Source organism: Cotesia glomerata, linkage group LG2 (genome assembly GCF_020080835.1).
Source record: "Cotesia glomerata isolate CgM1 linkage group LG2, MPM_Cglom_v2.3, whole genome shotgun sequence".
Taxonomy (NCBI): domain Eukaryota; kingdom Metazoa; phylum Arthropoda; class Insecta; order Hymenoptera; family Braconidae; genus Cotesia; species Cotesia glomerata.
Window position 1 is genome coordinate 30,107,023 of NC_058159.1, and position 21,749 is coordinate 30,128,771.

At 30.0% G+C, this 21,749-nt stretch overlaps 1 protein-coding gene across 5 annotated transcripts in view; it reads left to right on the top strand.

The window, feature by feature from the left end:
- The window catches only part of LOC123259531 (caskin-2), a 56,910-nt gene extending 36,052 nt beyond the window's left edge, over positions 1-20,858 (top strand). For 3 of the 5 annotated variants that reach the window (XM_044720098.1, XM_044720097.1, XM_044720095.1), the window contains exons 2-6: positions 15,366-15,641; positions 16,341-16,670; positions 17,954-18,675; positions 18,735-19,160; positions 20,538-20,858. In XM_044720098.1, the coding sequence (XP_044576033.1) occupies positions 15,374-15,641; positions 16,341-16,670; positions 17,954-18,675; positions 18,735-19,160; positions 20,538-20,849 (2,058 nt within the window). In that variant the 5' untranslated portion in view covers positions 15,366-15,373 and the 3' untranslated portion in view covers positions 20,850-20,858. Of the gene's footprint in view, positions 1-14,224; positions 14,450-15,365; positions 15,642-16,340; positions 16,671-17,953; positions 18,676-18,734; positions 19,161-20,537 lie in introns of those variants that run through there. The other 2 variants (XM_044720099.1, XM_044720096.1) reach the window with 2 other exon arrangements.
- The last annotated feature ends 891 nt before the right edge of the window (positions 20,859-21,749 follow it).

Sequence of the window (21,749 nt, forward strand, 5' to 3'; positions counted from 1 at the left end):
GTTGGACTCGACCCCTTTCGATTTGGATAAATTTTGGTCAAAAGTTTTCTTTTTATCCTATAACGAAGTTCTGCCAAAAGAAAAAAATTAAAAAAATTTTTTTCAAAAGTTATGCAAAATCCAAAATTTCACTATTTTCCATATTTTTTAAATTTATGTTTTAAAAATCTCGAAAACTATTGCAATTAAAAAAATCGCTTATGGTAAACTTCAAAGGGGATACTTGGGGCTATAAAAAAAAAAAATTTCCAAAAAAAAATTTTGAAAAATCTCCAATTTGTGAAATTTTGAATTTTTGAAAATTGTCAAAATTGACCGTCGACAATAAATTTTTGGCTCAAATTTTTTTGTGTACTACCTTGTACCAATCTTAAAAGATCCTGAAATTTTTGGAACTGTGTTTTTTGTTTTTTCAAAAATATGAATTTTTGAAATTTGTTAAAAAAAAATTTTTTCTTAAATTTTTTTTTTTTTTAATCAGTTTGGCAAATCGCGTAATTTTGATATTTTGAACAGTTGAAATTTCATTTAGTGGCATAATGATGAGAAAAAAAACATTAATGATATTTGTTTATTATTGGTTATTAATTTATTTAATAGGGCTTTTACGTGTAAGTTTACTTGACATTCTGTTACGAAAATTTTTTTTCTTCAATTCTTCAGTTACTGCTGTTGCTCCTTTTCTTTTTCTTAACCTGAAAAATGTTAATATGAGCTTAAATCTTTAAATCCAAACTTAAAATAGATAAAAGTACTAACACAGAAATTTCAGATTTTTACCTGCTTTTTAATATCTGGTTCTTCAACGAACTCGTAGATATCTGTATTTTTTTAACCGGAAATCCTTTTCCTTTCCTCAGATGAGGATGAGGTTTTTACTCTCATCACATCGCTTGAAATGGGAATAGCGGCATGACAATTTCAGTTCCTTGTACTGGCAGAGCATTTTTAAATCTCTGGTTAAGTTTTTTTTGAGTACGCTGAATCTGCTCATTTGAAACAAAGTCACAATTGATTCCGTAAACATTTTCTTTTTGCCCATTGGAATAGCTCATCAGGTGTTTGAATTTGGTCGTCAGCTTTAGATTGGAGGTTGGCTCTGTCAACCTTCCGTTTTAATGTTCCGCCTAAACCATCACTTGGACCTTTTCCATGTGAAGTTGCAAAATAATGCCATTCCGCTGGTATTTGAAAATCTTCCTCATGATGCAGCAAGTTCAGCAAATTGTACCGATTTTATATTGAGATGCTGCACCATCCGAAAAATAAATTATTTTAGAAATGTCTGGGATTTTATTTTTCAGAAACGATGTCAGTACTTCCTGGAAACTATAAACTGCTGTTGTATTATGCGTCAAGTTGTCTGAAATGATTATCAAATTTAGAGGTACTATATTGTCGACATTTTCATCAATGGATCTATAATAGCAAGCAAATGGATGGATTGTCGCTTGACTATTATTCCAATAAGCTCCTTGGACACTGTTTTGAAGTAAAAATGAGTAATTTTCCGAGAAGTCAGCAACAACAAGTACTTGTCCAACTTCGAGATTCTTTTTCGTAGTTTGAAAAAATTCAGCCTGTTGACGAGCAATAAAATCATGCTGAAGGAATTTTGGAATAGATTCTATTTGTTTTGATGAATTGGAAACGGAATCTTCAGAGACACTCTCAACTAGTTGACTTTCTTCGACATTCACAGTTTTTTCAAATATTTCAACTTCATTTTGATGTTCTGGTAATTCACTATAGACTCTTTTAGTACACGAAATGCATAGTTTACTTCCCGGTATAATGGAAGGTAACCTAATCTTACACTGTTCGAACAATTTTAAACTGACTGGTCTCAAAGATTTACGAACTATACTGTCATGAAGTTTAAAGGGATCAGCACAAGATTTTTGATTTGAAGTATATTTGATACGATACTGTTTGTCATGTTGAGAGCAAATAAAACTAACGTCTGTACCACTTCTAGAATTCAGAGTAATCTGATCTTCGTCAGAAAAATCTTTTGCAATTAATAAATTTTTCTTCAGAGCATATTTCATTCTTAAATAATCCAATCGAACACTTTTTATTTTCCATCACTAATCTCTTATTTTTTCTGCACTCAAAATTTTAACTAGATAATGTCCTCAAATTAAACACTTGATAAGATAATTGTTATAAGTTTAGAATTTGAAGAAAGAGTTATTTCTAGACACTTACTTAGAATGATGACTGTCTTCGAAATAAAAATCAGAAAGGTTAACTTTATCTTACACGTAAAGATTCAAACGTCACGCCACAGATGTCACAACTTCTTCTACTTTAACATCAAATGATAATACAGGTGTCAGTATCATTTTTTTTACGAGTTTTATTTTGAAAATGATCCCAAAAAATGTCATTAATGTTTTTTTTCTCATCATTATGCCACTAAATGAAATTTCAACTGTTCAAAATATCAAAATTACGCGATTTGCCAAACTGAATGAAAAAAAAAAAATTTAAGAAAAATTTTTAACAAATTTCAAAAATTCATATTTTGAAAAAACAAAAACACAGTTCCAAAATTTCAGGATCTTTTAAGATTGGTACAAGGTAGTACACAAAAATTTGAGCCAAAAATTTATTGTCGACGGTCAATTTTGACAATTTTCAAAAATTCAAAATTTCACAAATTGGAGATTTTTCAGAATTTTTTTTTTGGAAATTTTTTTTTAATAGCCCCAAGTATCCCCTTTAAAGTTTACCATAAGCAATTTTTTTAATTGCAATAGTTTTCGAGATTTTTAAAACATAAATTTAAAAAATATGGAAAATAGTGAAATTTTGGATTTTGCATAACTTTTGAAAAAAATTTTTTAATTTTTTCCTTTGGCAGAACTTCGTTATAGGATAAAAGAAAACTTCTGACCAAAATTTATCCAAATCGAAAGGGGTCGAGTCCAACTATTGGTCGATTTGACGTGGAATGACCCATATATTATATATATGTATATATGAAAAATATATCAAAAATGCCTATGGGTACTCAAATGAAAGGTCTCGATGAGTGTAACATCAGGATGAGCTTATATCTTTAAAAATATCATCATTTGACCAAATAAAATGTCATTTCTTAATTATTGTCATTTTTTAAGATATAAACTCATTTCCATGTTACACTCATTGAGACCTTTCATTTGAGTACCCACATGGTATTTTTTATATATTTTATATATATGGTATTTGTGAGATATATAAATATATAAAATATATGAAAATTTGATGTGGGTACTCAAATGATAGCTCTTGATGAGTGTAACATCAGGATGAGCTTATATCTTGAAAAATATCAGTAGTTCTCAAGATACAAGGTCGTTTCTTAATTATGTGAAATCGCACTGTACTTTCTTAACTATTGACATTTTTAAAGATATAAGCTCATCCCGATGTTACACTCATCAAGAGCTTTCATTTGAGTACCCACATGCATTTTGATATATTTTTCATATATACATATATAACATATATATAAATATACGAAAAATTGATGTGGGTACTTAAATGAAAGGTCTTGATGAGTGTAATATTGGGATGAGCTTATATCTTTAAAAATGTCAATAATTAAGAAAGTACAGTGCAATTTAACAAAAGTCATTATTTAATAAAGCAAAATTTTATTTATTCATACTTCACTAGTCACGGCAGTCACATAGTGACTGCAAAGTTGCTAGTATTTAATTAATTAAATTTTTTTTTAAGCTTCATATAGATTTAATTCTTATTTTTACAGCTAAAAAAATTTTTTTTAAAGATCAGGGCGTACAATTTAAAAAAAAATCAAAAATAGAGCTTTAGCAAATTATAAATTCTAAATCCGGCAACCCTGTGAAGTTTTTGTCTGGAATATTATATGCAATATGCAATATACAATATACATAATCTAGTTTATCTGGTGTAGAAGGATATACCCGGTCGGGGCTTATATTAAACTTGCGGAAGAGACTTGAGACCGATCGTGTGCTCGGTGGAGCTTGAAGCAGGTTCGACATTCGACGTCGTGCTCGGTGACGCCCGTAAACGGTAGCGAACCGATCGATCGTCTAAGGATAAACGAGTAGAGCGTTGTCGAGAGTTTTGTTAAGTCGCCTCTACTCAGAGCTGGCTTACTCTCCAGAAAGTAATGAGACCGAGTGAGAGGAGAGTAATCCAAGGGTGGTCTATACCTGGCTGTACCCAATACCGATCCTGATAGATGCAGCGCACCTCGATAAGGAGTTTTCTTCTTTTCCATTACGGCGGTGTTCCGATTACAAGATCTCTCTTTTATTTACTCATTTTATCTTACATAAAATACCAACCAGAGTTTACTCATTTTGGTTTTTGTTCGGGCTCTTGCGACACCTCTGGTGATAGAAAAACTCGGCAATAAAGATAATAAATATATTTCACCTCTGGCTCTTTAATACACCTTGTCGAACTAAACCCGGTTCTCTTGGTACACTTTAAATGGCTCTTATATTTACTCTCCAGTGTAAATAAACAACTCGGCTAGTATAAATCAATGATTAAAATCTTTACTCGAATTTCTCTTGAGTAAATAATTTAATCCGCGACAACTGCCTTAAATAAAAAACTCTTACTTTTAATCCCGTGTAATAATAGCTCTTGATACCAGAAATACCACCCTTACATTGCCTTTACCTTCTCGGTGTCCTGCATAATTGATCCGGTTAACTATTCACGAGTTATTCCCGTACCGGGAAAGGTGAATGGTCTCTGCACAAATTAATCTAAGTTACTTGGGAATATAACTACTGATTGAGCGAGCTGAATATTGCTTATAGCTTGTACTATTACTGAAGAGTGATAAAAAATTAATGACGATACGTCAACAGTTGCCAAGAATATAACAGTTCAGAAATTCCTTTTATATATAGAGAGAATTGTTATTTTTTAGGCAGAATTAATATTATTTATGGTAAAAAGGATTTTTTTGAAACTAAAAAAATTTTTTTTATTTGAACATAAATCCAATTTTATTTAAAGTAAATTTTAATGTTTTTATTTTTTAATCAAGTATTTATTTTCTAAGCTTAAAAAATAATTTTTAAAATTATCAAGCCCTGTAAATTTAAATGAAAGTGTCTTTTGACGAAAAATAATAAAAACTAGCAACCTTGCAGTCACTATGTGACTTCCGTGACTTGTTAACTGTAAATAAATAAAATTTTGCTTTATTAAAAAATTACTTTTGTTAAATTGCACTGTACTTTCTTAAATATTGACATTTTTAAAGATATAAGCTCATTCCGATGTTACACTCATCAAGAGCTTTCATTTGAGTACCCACATGCATTTTCATATATTTTTCATATATACATATATATATAATATATATAAATATATCAAAAATTGATGTGGGTACTTAAATGAAAGCTCGTGATGAGTGTAATGTCGGGATGAGCTTATATCTTTAAAAATGTCAATAGTTCTCAAGATACAAGGTCGTTTCTTAATCATGTTAAATTGCACTGTACTTTCTTAACTATTGACATTTTTAAAGATATAAGCTCATCCCGATGTTACACTCATCAAGAGCTTTCATTTGAGTACCCACATGCATTTTGATATATTTTTCATAAATACATATATGTAATATATATATAAATATATCAAAAATTGATGTGGGTACTTAAATGAAAGCTCTTGATGAGTGTAATGTCGGGATGAGCTTATATTTTTAAAAATGTCAACAGTTCACGAGATATAAGGTCGTTTCTTGATTATGTTAAATTGCACTGTACTTTCTTAACTATTGACATTTTCAAAGATATAAGCTCATCCCGATGTTACACTCATCAAGAGCTTTCATTTGAGTACCCACATGCATTTTGATATATTTTTCATAAATACATATATATATAATATATATAAATATATGAAAAATTGATGTGGGTACTTAAATGAAAGCTCTTGATGAGTGTAATGTCGGGATGAGCTTATATCTTTAAAAATGTCAATAGTTCTCAAGATACAAGGTCATTTCTTAATTATGTATTTAGCAATAGAGAATTTTTGAATGCAGCCTAAATACTTATCATCATAAATTCACTATTGGTAAGAATGATATGAAAATTTTGCTTATTCTCTTAATAATATAGATAATTAAATTTTTTAATAAAAAAATTCATTAAAAAAAAGAACTTTTTTCAGTCAAAGAAAAAAATTTTTAACACTAAATTTTTTTTTAAAAAGTATCAAAAATCTTTTTTTAAAAAAAGTAATGTCCAGAAAAATTATCTAATTAAAACTTAACAATTTAATCAAGAACAAAGCTGACTAAAAATGATCTTTAGCTCTGAATAATTCGCAAAAGGACTTGTCAGCTAGCTGAACCCTCCAGAATAGATCTCCTTCCTTGAATTATAGCCATTAGCAATCCGTTTGGCTGTTACTCTGCTGGGAGACAGTAAAGACACAGCCCAACTATTCGGCTCGGCATGTTATTCGTCACATAGCCACTATCTGGAGATATCCACCTACGGACTAGAGATATAACACATAGACCAGACGGTCTATGCCAGATAGTACGTGTCTATTATACATATATACTCCACCTTTCACAAGCTAGTACAAGTACAAGCACACGGATGCTGGGGAAACCTTTCCCGGGCTAGGCGTTCTAGTTTGGAGAACGGGGAAACCCGTTTACAGCTCGAGAGATCGTTTTATCGTGGTGAGACCATAAAACACAGAGTGTTGGTCGTCGTGAGAGGATTCCTTACATTCTGCGACAGATATCTCTGTCCTAATGTTGTCTTCGCTCAGCCTTTTTCCTTATAAAGAGCCAGCTTATATTTTGTCATACTGCTTAGCTTTACTTCCAAGTCATTAAATCCACATTCCTCTTCTCTTGTTATACCAAGACTTATTTGTCTAATAAATATAATAGCCGATGCTCAGTTCATTTCACACCACCAATAATTTTATAAAATAAAATTCTTCTCACTATTTATTTAAAATAAATTTCATGGGATTAGATTGCTTTATATTTATTCTATTAAAATGACAATGAAATTAATTTATCTGGAGCTTTAATCACTTTGCCGAGCCAGCAATTGATTAATAATAATAATGCTTGACAATATCTTAATAGAAAGCAAAGGCGTCCAGTCTAAATCTAAATACAGCCAATTGTATGAAGTGAAATGTTTTAACTAGAATTTATGATGAAAATTCTTATTTTTATGATGACAGTCCGAAAGGACTTTGTTAAGTTAACTAGCTTGTTACCATTGTGTAAATTATAATTAGAGGGTATAATGTATGAACTAGCATTATACGTTTAATAGCTTATTATAGTTACTTATATGTTCACAGCGCGAGCATTATATGTTGTATTATATTATATTATATATTATACGGAGTAAAGTGTTTGCGTGCCCGTTTAAGTACGTAACCCAAGATTGTACTGCTGAGATGTCGTCATTCAAGTAATAGTATCGCGTGAAATAATCGGAGCACCGAGCAAGGCCGATAATGGAATCCGTCCATTGACGCAATTATTTTTTTCACTTAAGTGTAGTTTGCTTATCTGTTTTCTTGCAATGGTATCCGGGAAATTTATTTTCAAGACAACTCTGGCTTCATTTTAGAATTTTTTTTTGTCTTTAATTTACTGACAGGATTTTTTTTTGTTTGATTAGATTTAATAATTGTTAATAAATTATTTTATTTTAAATAGAAATTTTTTATATATTAAAAATTCTTTTTTTAAATAAATTTATTGAGAGTTTCAATGAATTTTTTTGATAGTTAAAAAATATTAATTAATATTTTTAAATTTGTTCAATAAATTTTGGAGCTAATATTTTTGATGTTAAAAATGAAATTAATTATTTAAAAATTTAACAAAAATATAAAAAAAAAAATTAAGTGTCATTGTAAAGGTCTTGACTTGAATTTGTGCCTTTTCAAAGTTTCATATCATTCTCACCGATAGTCAAATTATTATGATACGTATTTAGGCTGCATTCGATAATGCTCTATCTCTAGATACATAATTAAGAAATTACCTTGTATCTCGTGAACTATTGACATTTTTAAAGATATAAGCTCACCTCGACATTACGCTCATCAAGACCTTTCATTTAAGTACCCACATCAATTTTTCATATATTTATATATATCATATATATGTATATATGAAAAATATACGTATACATGAAAATGCATGTGGCTACTCAAATGAAAGCTCTTGATGAGTGTAACATCGGGATGAGCTTATATCTTTAAAAATTTCAATAGTTAAGAAAGTACAGTGCAATTTAACATAATTATGAAACGACCTTGTATCTTGAGAACTATTGACATTTTTAGAGATATAATCTCACCCCGACATTACACTCATGGAGACCTTTCATTTGAGTACCCACATTAATTTTTCATATATTTATATATATCATATATATGTATATATGAAAAATATATGAAAATGCATGTGGGTACTTAAATGAAAGCTCTTGATGAGTGTAACATCAAGATGAGCTTATATCTTTAAAAATGTCTATAGTTAAGAAAATACAGTGCAATTTAATAAAATTCATTACTTAATAAAACAAAATTTTATTTATTTATAGTTCACAAGTTACTACAGTCACATAGTGCTAGTTCTTAATAAATTAATAAATTTTTTTTATAAAAAAATTTATTCTAAAATAAAAAAAGCAACAATATAATTTTTTTTATCTTTTAAAATATTTCATTATACGCCCATACATTTTTTATCATGATAAGTATCACAATCATTCATTATAAAAAAGAATTTCTATGTATTAGATAAGTGTATCTCTAAACCGACGGTGGCCAATCGCGGAATAGTACAAGCAAATGTAGAGGTAGGAAAAAGTAAACAACCTGTTGATACCAACAATAAAATTTCATTGAGGCTTCGCAATAACTTCTTAGACTTAGAGTCTGGGATATTTATAAAGTGTGAACGCGAGCGTGTGCGGGTATCATACATGTCGAGGCTTTTTATTATATTTGTTTTTCAGCCGCTTTTTAGGGCCGTACTTACACATATATAAATATAAAATATATACCGACTAATATATTTCCTATGTACATCAGTCTCGGAATATAACACATGTTAGGCTTGTACTGCTCAAGAGTAAAAGTACATATATAAATAAGTATCGTATTTCCGTGGCAGACTTATGAGCGAGCACGTGTCCTAGTGGAGAGCATGAGTTCCTTTGGGATAAAAGACACTGTTGAGTATTATGGCCTACAAGGTGGTCGGTTATGATAATTCTACTTATACTCAGTTTGCCGTCAAGTAAATATATTACGAGGAAGAGGTTAAGCCAGACCACGCTAGACTGTTATTAAAATTATTACGTTACCAAGATTATAGCTTGCTAAGTTCATCACCATCGCCGGATTATAATATATATGTTTTAAAAAATAGATAATAGATATGAGAGACCAAAGACCCTCGGTAATTATTTCTTGGCTTTAGCTCTGTCCCGGGTTTATCTTTTTTTTTTATTTTTTTAATTTACTTCGAACAAATTTTTATAGAATGCTTCTAATTAGAGATATTTTTTTCTCGACCCTCCTGAAAATAATTGGATTTTTTATGACTTTTGTTCTAGACAGTAGGTTTAATTATTTTATGGTAAAATGGGCGACGTATGCATGGAAAAAAATGATTTATAGGACTTTGAGATATAAATCGTCGGTTTGTTATTTCATTTTTAACTTTTGAGATTTTTAATTGTTTTTATTTTTTTAATCAAACTAGAAAGTCGGAAAATTTTTTTCGTTTATTTTTTTTTTATTCTAATTGAATAATTTCACAAGAATTTAAAATTTCAAAACTGTTTAATTTTAAATTAGATTTAGAAATTATCATAAAAATTTAATGAGTGTAAATTTGACATTGATATTTTAATTATTACAAAATATCAATAAAAAAAATAAAAAAATTACTTCAATACAAATTTACATAACTTGATGAATATTCAATTTGTTATTAATTAAAAAATTTCTTGTAATTAAAAACAGTTTATTATTTAACAAGTAAGCAATTTCATTATTTAATAAAAAATAATATTTTCAATCTCTTTACTAAATTTCGGTTGCATTTGGAAAAGCTCTATCTTTAGATACATAATTAAGAAATGACCTTGTATCTCGTGAACTATTGACATTTTTAAAGATATAAGCTCATCCCGATGTCACACTCATCAAGACCTTTCATTTGAGTACTCACATGAATTTTTATATATTTTTCATATATACATATATATAATATATATAAATATATATGAAAAATTGTTGTGGGTACTCAAATGAAAGCTCTTGATGAGTATAACATCAGGATGAGCTTATATCTTTAAAAATGTCAATAGTTAAGAAAATACAGTGCAATTTAACATAATTAAGAAACGACCTTGTATTGTGAGAACTATTGACATTTTTAAAGATATAAGCTCATCCCGATGTCACACTCATCAAGACCTTTCATTTGAGTACTCACATGCATTTTTATATATTTTTCATATATACATATATATAATATATATAAATATATGAAAAATTGTTGTGGGTAGTTAAATGAAAGCTCTTGATGAGTATAACATCAGGATGAGCTTATATCTTTAAAAATGTCAATATTTAAGAAAATACAGTGCAATTTAACATAATTAAGAATCGACCTTGTTTTTTTAGAACTATTGACATTTTTAAAGATATAAGCTCATCCCGATGTTACACTCATCGAGACTTTTCATTTGAGTACCCTTATCAATTTTTTATATATTTTATATATTTATATATATGAATATATGAAAAATATATCAAAATGCATGTGGGTACTCAAATGAAAGCTCTTGATGAGTGTAATATCAGGATGAGCTTATATTTTAAAAAAAGTCAATATTTAAGAAAGTACAGTGCAATTTATCAAAATTCATTATTTAATAAAGCAAAATCTTATTTATTTTTAGTTCAAATAGTGACTGCAAGGTTGCTAGTATATTATTAAAAAAAAATCAACTAGATAAAACCTTTTTTAAAAAAATTTCATAAAAACAAGAGGTTAATCTTTCTCCTCATATATTTCCCTATTTTCATCAGCATGTAGGTACCCAGCAAAAATAATGTACCAAGCCTGTCAGTAGGTGGTACGTGCTTCCAGAGGGAACCTCATTTTTCCAGTCGTCTCCTCGTTTTCTAGCTACTTATCTCTTTTTTTTTTTCTATTTTTTCCTCGTACACTAGTTTCTTCAACTTTATACCACACTTTTTTTGTCTTAACAACTTTTTTGTTCTTATTTATTTGATGACGAACGTGCGCAGAGATAGTGGGCTCAGTGTTCTCGCCGAAAGAAGAACGATTCGAGTGTCTCTTCTTCAACGCTTGGCTCTCTCGCAGTGGTCGTTAAGGTTTTTAACCACTCTTATGAACCTCATCTCGCCTTTTTTCCTCAATCTTCATCTTCATCTCCTCTTTTATATTTATACATAGTTTTTTTTTTACTCTTATTTGCACTGCCAACCAATTGACTGTGTTGACTTAGAGGCCATGTCTATCTCGTTACGTCATGACCTCTTCTTGTGGATTTTTTACTCCGCTTTCCGCTTTAATAAATCTCTTAGTCTATAAAATATAAAACACTAACTAAATTTAAAATTTAGCCGATTATTTATTAGCATTAATTCACTAACATTAAGATTATTTTGTGAGTTTTTTTTTATTTTTCATTAGTCCCAGTTCCGTCCCGTCAGCTCTTTTATTATAATTTTAAAGATTGAAGACACCCACAAGCCCACCTACGGCAGGTACTTTTAAGAGCTAAGCCCAATAATATTTTAATATAACACAACACAACATAACAGGCCACCCATATAAAACACTTTGTGTTTTCTTAATCTTCCTAGTTTGTTATATTCCTGATATTTATTACGGTAAAGAGAAACTCAATCGCGCAATCGACAGGTTTTCTTCGCCCGTAAAGACTTACCTGCTCATATGTGAGCATGTGTATGTGTAGTATAGTGTCTCATATTATATTTGTATGTGCTGGAATTCATGTACCAGAACTATACAGATGTAAGATGTAGTTGCTCTGGCGCTAATCCGAGTGGCGCGTGGCCCATACTCATACTCATGCCAGAGAAACGTGGGAAGACGATGAACTAGATCCGGGTACACTCACTTATCGATCCAAGTGTCGATTGTCACCATCCATCTTTCTTTCAGTGCCTAAATTTTTATTTTTAATTATTAAATATGAAAAATAAAAAACTTACCAGAATTTTATTGAGAAAATTTTAGCAGAATTTTTGGGAAATTATTACAGAAAAATAACTGAATAATTTTTTTAAAATTTATTTAGTAACAAAGTTTTAAAATGTCAGATGTCTATCATTAATAAATCTGATTTTTTCTGAAGATAATTTATTTCTTGCAAGGAAAATTGTGAAATCATCCTCTGGGTATTCAGTTATTAATCCGAGTGACATTTGTCACCATCAATCTTTTTTTAATACCTGAAATTTTAGAGTTTAATGGATTAATTTACATATGAAAAATGAAATATTCTTACCTAAATTTTATCAAAAAATCGCTGTCATAAATTTTTTTATACTTCAGCAGACATTTGACCATTTTTTGGTGAATTTTTCAATTTAAAAAAATATCTAAATAATTCATAATTCTTCAGTAAAATTTTTATTGAATAATTTGATTTTTTTGTAGATAAATTTTCTTAATAAAAATCCTAAAATAAAGCCGCTCAATTATTAATCCATATTTTTTACGATAAATTTTTTTTTAATGCCTGAAATTTTAAATAGAAAATGATGAATTTTTATTTATTTTTTGTCAACAAAAATTATCATACAGAAAAAAGGGTTTATTTGTACCAATAAAATTTTTTTAAGTCTGTTTAAAAACTCAAGTTGTTTTGGAGCAAATCAAAAATTTTTTTAAGACAAGAGAATTCTTTTGGCTCCAAAAATTTTCAACTTTACCCAATTTTCAATGTAATGTAATTTAATTTAATTTAAAATATTTTAAAAATTTTATAGTAAAGAGTAATATTAATAATTAACATGAAATAATTAAGTAATTAAGTGCTAAAATCAGAGCTTTAATTATTTAATAAGATGCAGATTAATATAATATATAACACTGTGATGAAAAATTGTAAAAAGCAGTTTTTACTGTAGTACAGTGCTAAATAATAATTTTTAATATATCTAATTAATTTATTTCTGTGTAATTTTCGAGCCAAAATTTCAGAATTAAAAAATTTACAATTTATATTTTATAATTTACACAGTAAAAAATTTTGCGTCAATGCGTCAAAAAATTTCGTGTTAAATTCAACACTTTTTTGTGTTAATTTAACACAATAAATGTTAAATTTATACATAAAAGTGTTAAATATTTAACACAAAATTTTTTGACTCAATGACGCAAAAATTTTTACTGTGTAAAGAAGATACTAATTGTTGTATAATGCCGATTGGTGTTCAAATGAATAAATAAATAAATAATAATAAAATCAGGTGATTTTAAAAAATTATTCTAAATTTTATTCTTATTAAAAAAATATCAAAAGTCTATCATAAATAATTCTGATTTCTTCAGAAGATATTAAACTTTTCCCAAAAAGATCTTCAGACTTCTATTTCTGTCAGAATTCCCGACACTTAAGCTCTAGATCTTCGGATAGTTGATTGAGGATTAAAATAACGGGGGAAAATGGTTGGTGATTTAGAGCCAAGTGTATAAGTATGTAATCCAAAGGTTTTGGGTACTGGTCTGATATTAGTTGAACTGGTTTAGCTTTATATAAATGTAGAGTCGTCCTACGCCGATGAGAACCTGTTCTTTTGCTCGGGCACGCTCCTCCTTGCCGGTCCGAGTCATATCAACAGAACCGGGGGTCTTTTTCCCTCCTGGAACCTCAGAATCACTCTTGCTCACTCCTTTGCAGTGTCGTAGACCGGCAAGGGTTGTAGTTTCCAGCGGGACCGGGAATTTTTTTACTTTTTACTCATTTTTCTCCCCAACTCGTACTCATACTCATTTCGCTCACACAGCGGCGAGGCATACATGCACAATGTACATTGTACAATACACCGCTCACCAGTGGAGTAAGATTTCGAGTCTTAGTCTCTTTTATTCTCATTTGCGAGAAGAGAGCATGGGGACAAAGGCTGAACGTGAGTTTAGTCTCTGCTCTCTGCTCTCTATCTCCTGTTTTATACTGTATGCATATGTACAATTTACTCCTCAAGAATAAGTCCGTTAAATTGTATTAAGTTTTTGCTCTACGCAAATTAGTGTTATTGACGTGCCCAATAAAAGGCAAGCTCAAGATAATAAACGACTCAAAAGAGAGAGTGTCAGTTTCGTTTCAGGACAGTTTTAAGTAAACTTGAACTCCTTTTAATGGTACTCAATCACCAGGCACTCGACAATGTGTTCAAGTTTATCTAGAATTAAAATTTATATTTATTTATTAGTATTGTGTTGATGTGAGAAATTATTTTTTGAAGACTTCATATAAAAAATATAAGAAAATTTTATATTTATTTCTTCTTTTATAAGTTTGGATTTTACTCGAAAAAAATTTAATTATTCAATTTTTTTTACTATAAATAATAAGAGTAATTGCTTCTTTTATACGTTTTTAATTTTTATTTTAAAATTTCAATTGTTAAATTTTTTTATTAAGAATAATTTCAAACAAAAAATTTAATTTCTTATTTAAAAATTAAAATTTTAAATATTAAAAAAAATTATTTAAAAAATTCAATAATTAAATGAAACATTGAAATTTTTATAGCCAAAAAATATCAATTAATGTTATTTATTTTTTTTTTTTTTTTTTTTATTATAAATAATAGTAATTACTTCTTTTATACATTTTAAATTTTTATTGAAAAATTTTAATTGTTTAATTTTTTTATTAAGAATAATTTAAAACAAAAATTTTTATTTCTGGTTTAAAAATTAAAATTTTAAATATCAGAAGAAATAATTAAAAAAATTCAATGATTAAATTAAACATTGAAATTTTTATTGCCAAAAAATATCAATTAAAATTTTATAATTAAAAAATAAATAAATTACTCCAATATAAATTCAAAATAAAGATATAAAATTGTTTTTTAATCTTTAATTTGTTTATAATTAAAAAAATTACTTGTCGATTAAATTAAACTCCAAAATATTGACAAAATTTCATGAAATTAAAACAATATAATAGTTAATGATCTAAAAATGTAATAGCAGAGTACATACCTAAAAAAATATCAAAAAGTGCTCAATAAATAAATATCTAAGAAAGATTATTTGGTGATTGCAGTTGGCGGTATGAGCCGGCCGTCGAAAGCCGTGACCCAGGTAAAGAAGGTGGCACCACCGGCCGTGCCCGATGTCTTCCGACACTCAGGTTCGTCCTTTGGATCGGCAGGATACGCCAGCAGCGAGGACGGAGGCTTCCTGTCGAGTGGCGGGGGTGTTCCTGGTGACGACGGGTCCTATGGAATGCCAGCGGGAAAGAGCCCGGGTCCCATTTACACGCATCCTGGATTCGCATTCCCACCAGTCGTTGGCAAATATGCCCACGCTGAGGATCAAGGTTAGTTACATTTACATTTAGACATATATACACATATGATATATATTCTCACATATATCTTTGTCTTCTTCTCTTAATATATTATTATCATTTTTTTTTTATTTTGTATATCTGCATAAAATTGAGAGTAGAATTTATCAGAGGCCTAGCTATGTAGCCGGTCTTTCTCTGGTTCTGTTTCTGGTATTATCTCTTTTATATATATATATATATATAAATATATATAAGTAGATTGGCAACACCGCTTTGCATTAGTGGTAGTGGTACTGGAACTCGCCCATAAAAGGCATAAAGTTACTTTCAAATAATAATAATAATAATAATAATAATAATAATAATAATAATAATAATAATAATAATAATAAATTTTTGCTCGAAATTTAAAATTAAAATTTTTTAAATTATTATTATTATTATTATTATTATTATTATTATTATTATTATTATTATTATTATTATTATTATTATTATTATTATTTGGACATGAAAAATCAATAATAATAATAATAATAATAATAATAATAATAATAATAATGATTTAAAAAATTTTAATTTTAAATTTCGAGCAAAAATTTATTATTATTATTATTATTATTATTATGTTGATAAAAAAATCTATAATGATAATAATAATGACAATAATAATAATAATAATAATAATAATAAAAATGAAACTGATTGTCGGTGATGGTGTTGCAGGTATCGACATGACACAAAGCCCAGGACGTGACAGCCCAGGCAGCTCAGGCTCAGGATCCGGGTCGAGACACTCAACCGCGTCATTGGACTCAGGACGGGCCTCAGGCTACCACTTGGGCCCTCGAGGACTCGGCTCCGGAGGCGCTCTCACCTCCTCGCCGAGGTGTTCCATTAGCTCGCTGGGAAGTCATCCCGACCGGCCCTCGGATCTTGATGTCCACGCCTGGCTCACCGAGCTCCAGTTCGAGGAGTACTTTCAGCTCTTCTCTTCCGCAGGGTATGATCTTGCGACCATAACGCGCATGACCCCCGAGGACCTCACAGCTATAGGTAATTGACATCTTGATTGTATTAAATTACCGGGATATAGCCACGGTCATAAATCGTGCTCAAGTAGACAGATACTTTAACAATAATAACGATTATAATAATAATAATCGACTTTGATATAATATGTAATATAGTGGAAATTTAATTTCAAACACGTGTTGGATTTTTTTTATCTTGGGACTGATAATAGAAAAATTTATTTTTTTTTCTAATTTATATTATTAAGAGAACAAGAAAAAATTTATGTCCAAGATAGTCATATGATAAAATCATGTTTTTTAGTGAAATTTATTTGAATTATTGTAGTGAACCGTTGATATTTTTAAAGATATAAGCTCACCCCGACATTATACTCATCGAGACCTTTCATTTGAGTACCTACATCAATTTTTCATATATTTTATATATTTATATATATATGTATTTATGAAAAATATATGAAAATGCATGTGGATACTCAAATGAAAGCTCTTGATGAGTGTAACATCAGGATGAGGATATATATTTTAAAATGTCCATAGTTAAAAAATTATAGTACAATTTAACTTAATTAAGAAACGACCTTGTATCTTGAGAAGTATTGAAATTTTTAAAGATATAAGTTCACCCCGAGATTACACTCATCGAGACCTTTTATTTGAGTACCCACATCAATTTTTCACATATTTTATAAAAATTTATTTATTTATATATATTTATATATATTATATATATGTAAATATGAAAAATATATCAAAAACGCATGTGGGTACTCAAATGAAAGCTCTTGATGAGTATAACATCAAGATAAGTTTATATCTTAAAAAATGTCAAGAATTAAGAAATGACATTGTATCTTGTCAACTAATGACATTTTTAAAGATATAAGCTCATCCCGATATTATACTCATCAAGACCTTTCATTTAAGTACCCACATCAATTTTTCATATATTTATATACATTACATATATGTATATATAAAAATTATACCAAAATGCATGTGGGTACTTGAATGAAAGCTCTTGATGAGTGTAACGTCAAGATGAGCTTATATCTTTAAAAACGTCAATATTTAAGACAGTACAGTGCAATTTAACGACTGCAAAGTTGCTAGTTCTTATAATTTTTTGAATTTAAAATTTGGTCATTTATTATTGAAAAAATTTAAATTTTCAGTCTTAACCAATTGTTCTAATTATTTAAATAAATTTTTTGTCTAATAAATTCAATATCAAAATTATCAAATCAATAATTTTAAAATTCAAATATAATTAATAAATAAAAAAAATAAAATATCTTCTAGGTATTAAGAAACCAAATCATAGAAAGCGTCTAAAGGCGGAGATCGACAATCTGAACGTGGGCGACGGCCTGCCAGAGCACATACCCGGCTCATTAGAGGAATGGTTACGACTACTGCGACTGGAGGAGTACTTGGGAGCGTTGCACCAGCAAGGCATGAGATCCGTCGAGGACGTCACGACTCTAACTTGGGAGGATCTCGAGGACATTGGTATCGTCAGACTGGGTCACCAGAAGAAGCTGTTGCTGGCAATTAAGCGAGTTAAGGACATACGAGCAGGCAAGAGGATCCAGCCGCTGGATTTAGCAAGACTTCCTCCGCATCCTGGACACACTCAGGACGTAGTTATCCAGCGAGGAGGCTCGGATCTTCCGTCGCCGGACGAGGACTGCTCGTCTCCGGTCCTGAGGTCTTTCCAGCGGAACGAGTCCTCGCCCTGGAGGAGCATGTACGCGGCTTTGCCTGCTGGAGTAGATTACGCGACAGTGGGTCGCGGACCGAGAGGAAAATCACTGGAGAGTCTCGAGGACGCTCCGCTGACTTATCCGCCCTCACCGGCGCCGTCATCGCACGCGGACACGATAAATTGGCGGCCGAGGTGCTTCGAAGACGGGGACGTCACGCCGACCAACGAAGTCTATGATAAGTCGATGATCGAAGCCGGTGGCAACACTCTTCCTAGACCCAGACACTGTCTCGTGCGTCCGAGACCCGTCGCCAAGGTAAAAAAAATCTTGTTATTTTCTTTTTCTCCAGACTCGGATGTTATAATTAAATTTAGCTGTTGGACCAGGTCACCGCAACGCCAGGACAGTTCAAATCTCTTCCGCGAGACTTTGACAACAAGTACCAGCTGACATACGGGCTGGAGAGCAGCCCACATTTGTCGAAACGCCGGCCACCTTCTCCTCCTCGCCGTCAGAGCTCCAGAGATTTGGGGAATAATGGAAACGGCGATGTTGTTATCGATTGCAGTGGCCCGGTGCCTACCACCTGCGAGGAACATCATCTTCATCATCATCATTTGCATCATCAACAACCTCCTCCTCCCGCGCCCAGTGGAGCGCCTTCTACTCCACAAATGCACCGGCCATCTTCTTCCATGTCACGCTCTTGGGGTAGTGTAAGTACTAATGTCAATGACGAACATGAACTCATCGCATCACTCGCTCTTCAGCATCGCAACGGATCTGACGCTAGTTTTAAGGTTTGTTTGGATTTTTTTTTTTTTTGGAAATAAAAGAAGCACCGATTATTGACACTTTTTTTTATTATTTGTGACTGCTAACTTTAATGTTATTATTTATTTAGACTGCCGTGACTTGTGAACTACAAATAAATAAAATTTTGCTTTATTAAATAACTTTTGATAAATTACTCTGTACTTTCTTAAATATTGACGTTTTTTAAGATATGAGCTCATCCCGATGTTTCACTCATCAAGAGCTTTCATTTGAGTACCCACATGCATTTTTGATATATTTTTCATATATACATATATATAATATATATAAATATATAAAATATATGAAAAATTGATGTGGGTACTTAAATGAAAGGTCTTGATGAGAGTAACATTGGGATGAGCTTATATCTTCAAAAATATCATTAGTTAACAAGATACAATGTCATTTCTTAATTATTGACATTTTTTAAAATATAAACTCGATTCGATGTTACACTCTTCGAGACCTTTCATTTGAGTACCCACATGACATTTTTCATATATTTTATATATATGGTATTTGTGAAATATTTAAATATATAAAATATATGAAAAATTGATGTGGGTACTCAAATGAAAGGTCTCGATGAATGTAATGTCGGTATGAGCTTATATCTTCAAAAATATCATTAGTTAACAAGATACAATGTCATTTCTTAATTATTGACATTTTTTAAGATATAAACTCGTTTCGATGTTACACTCTTCGAGACCTTTCATTTGAGTACCCACATGACATTTTTCATATATTTTATATATATGGTATTTGTGAAATATTTAAATATATAAAATATATGAAAAATTGATGTGGGTACTCAAATGAAAGGTCTCGATGAATGAAATGTCGGGATGAGATTATATCTTTAAAAATGTTAATAGTTGACAAGATACAATGTCATTTCTTATTTATTGACATTTTTTAAGATATAAACTTATTTTGATGTTATACTCATCGAGACCTTTCATTTGAGTACCCACATGGCATTTTTTATATATTTTATATATATATAGTATTTATGAATTATATAAATATATAAAATATATCAAAAATTGATGTGGGTACTCAAATGAAAGGTCTTGATGAGTGTAACATCAGAGTGAGCTTATATCTTTAAAAATGTCAATAGTTCACGATATACAAGGTCATTTTTTAATTATGTATCTATTTATGAATAATTATTAACCTTCTAATTCCATTTATTAAAGAATTAAAAATGGAGTAAAATTAATTTCTTTATTTTTTATAAATAAAAAATATTTATTTTTAGTTTAAAAATAATGGGTGTCTTTTAATTTATTTTTACAATTTTTTAATATTTTTCCTAAGAATAAGTCACTAATAAAAATTATATTTTTCAGTCAAGTTCGAGTACAGAATCTGATTCTCTACCATTTGCGAATGAGAACGCGGGTACAATAAAACAACGTGTAGCGAGAGTTCAGGAGTACGGGCAAAACTCGCCGAATTTAAGCGGTCACATAATGGGACACCACCAGCAGCATCACTCTCACCACCACCATCCGCAGCACCACCATCACGTAGTTGGAAATGAATCCGGGCGAGATGAGCCCGCAGACGTATTAAATGACATCGGTAACATGCTGGCCAACCTGACAGATGAGCTGGACGCGATGCTCGAGGAGGAAAAACGGCAAGGGCTCAATTCATAATCTCCTCATCACCCACTTAAAAAATAACACTAATAATAACAATATATTATTATTATTATTATAAAAGTAACAATAATATACTTTGTTCTCTGTACTTGTATTGCTGCCATAGATCGGCGCGATTTCAATTCGTTAGCCGTAGATGGAGATCGAGAGTCACGCACTTCATTGCGAAGTAGATCGAGGATAGCCAGAAGATGAATAATATAAATAACGTAACAGGTCGATTGAGCAACACCACTTTTAGCAGCACATTTTTTGTTCTGTTCCTCTGCTCCGGTGATCACTCAACAAATATATTGATCTGTCTTCTTATTTAGCAGTACAGACTGCTCTCCGAGCTCGGGTGAATTTTTATTCTTTGTAAGCTTATATTTTATTTTTAATATCAAAAAAAAAAAGTGAAAAAAAAAATTGGTAATTATTTACAAGTGGGATCAACCTTATTTTGAGCTATAACTAGGTGAAAAATTAACAATTTCAAATTTTTTCGGCGTATTTATTACAAAAAAATGTCGTGAAAGAAAAAAATAAAGATTTCGATAGCTTTTTTGCCTTGAAGAGTTTCAAAAAATTTTGGCTCATGTTTTTTTGGATAAAATTTCTATTTTATCTTTATTGATATACTTTTTTTTTGAAAAGTAGATAAAAAAACAAATAATTTAAAGAAAAGTTGAGTATCACAATTTTCTAAAAAATTTATCAATTTTTTTGAAAATTTGTTAAAATTGTGATAGTTAAATTTTTTTTATTGTTCATTTTTAATGTGTTTAAAAAAAAAAAATATATCAATAAAATAATTTTGGGCCATAACTAGGTCAAAAATTAACATTTTCAAATTTTTTTTTATTCTACTTGTTTTTACGGCACATTTTTGGATAAAATTTCTATTTTTTCTTT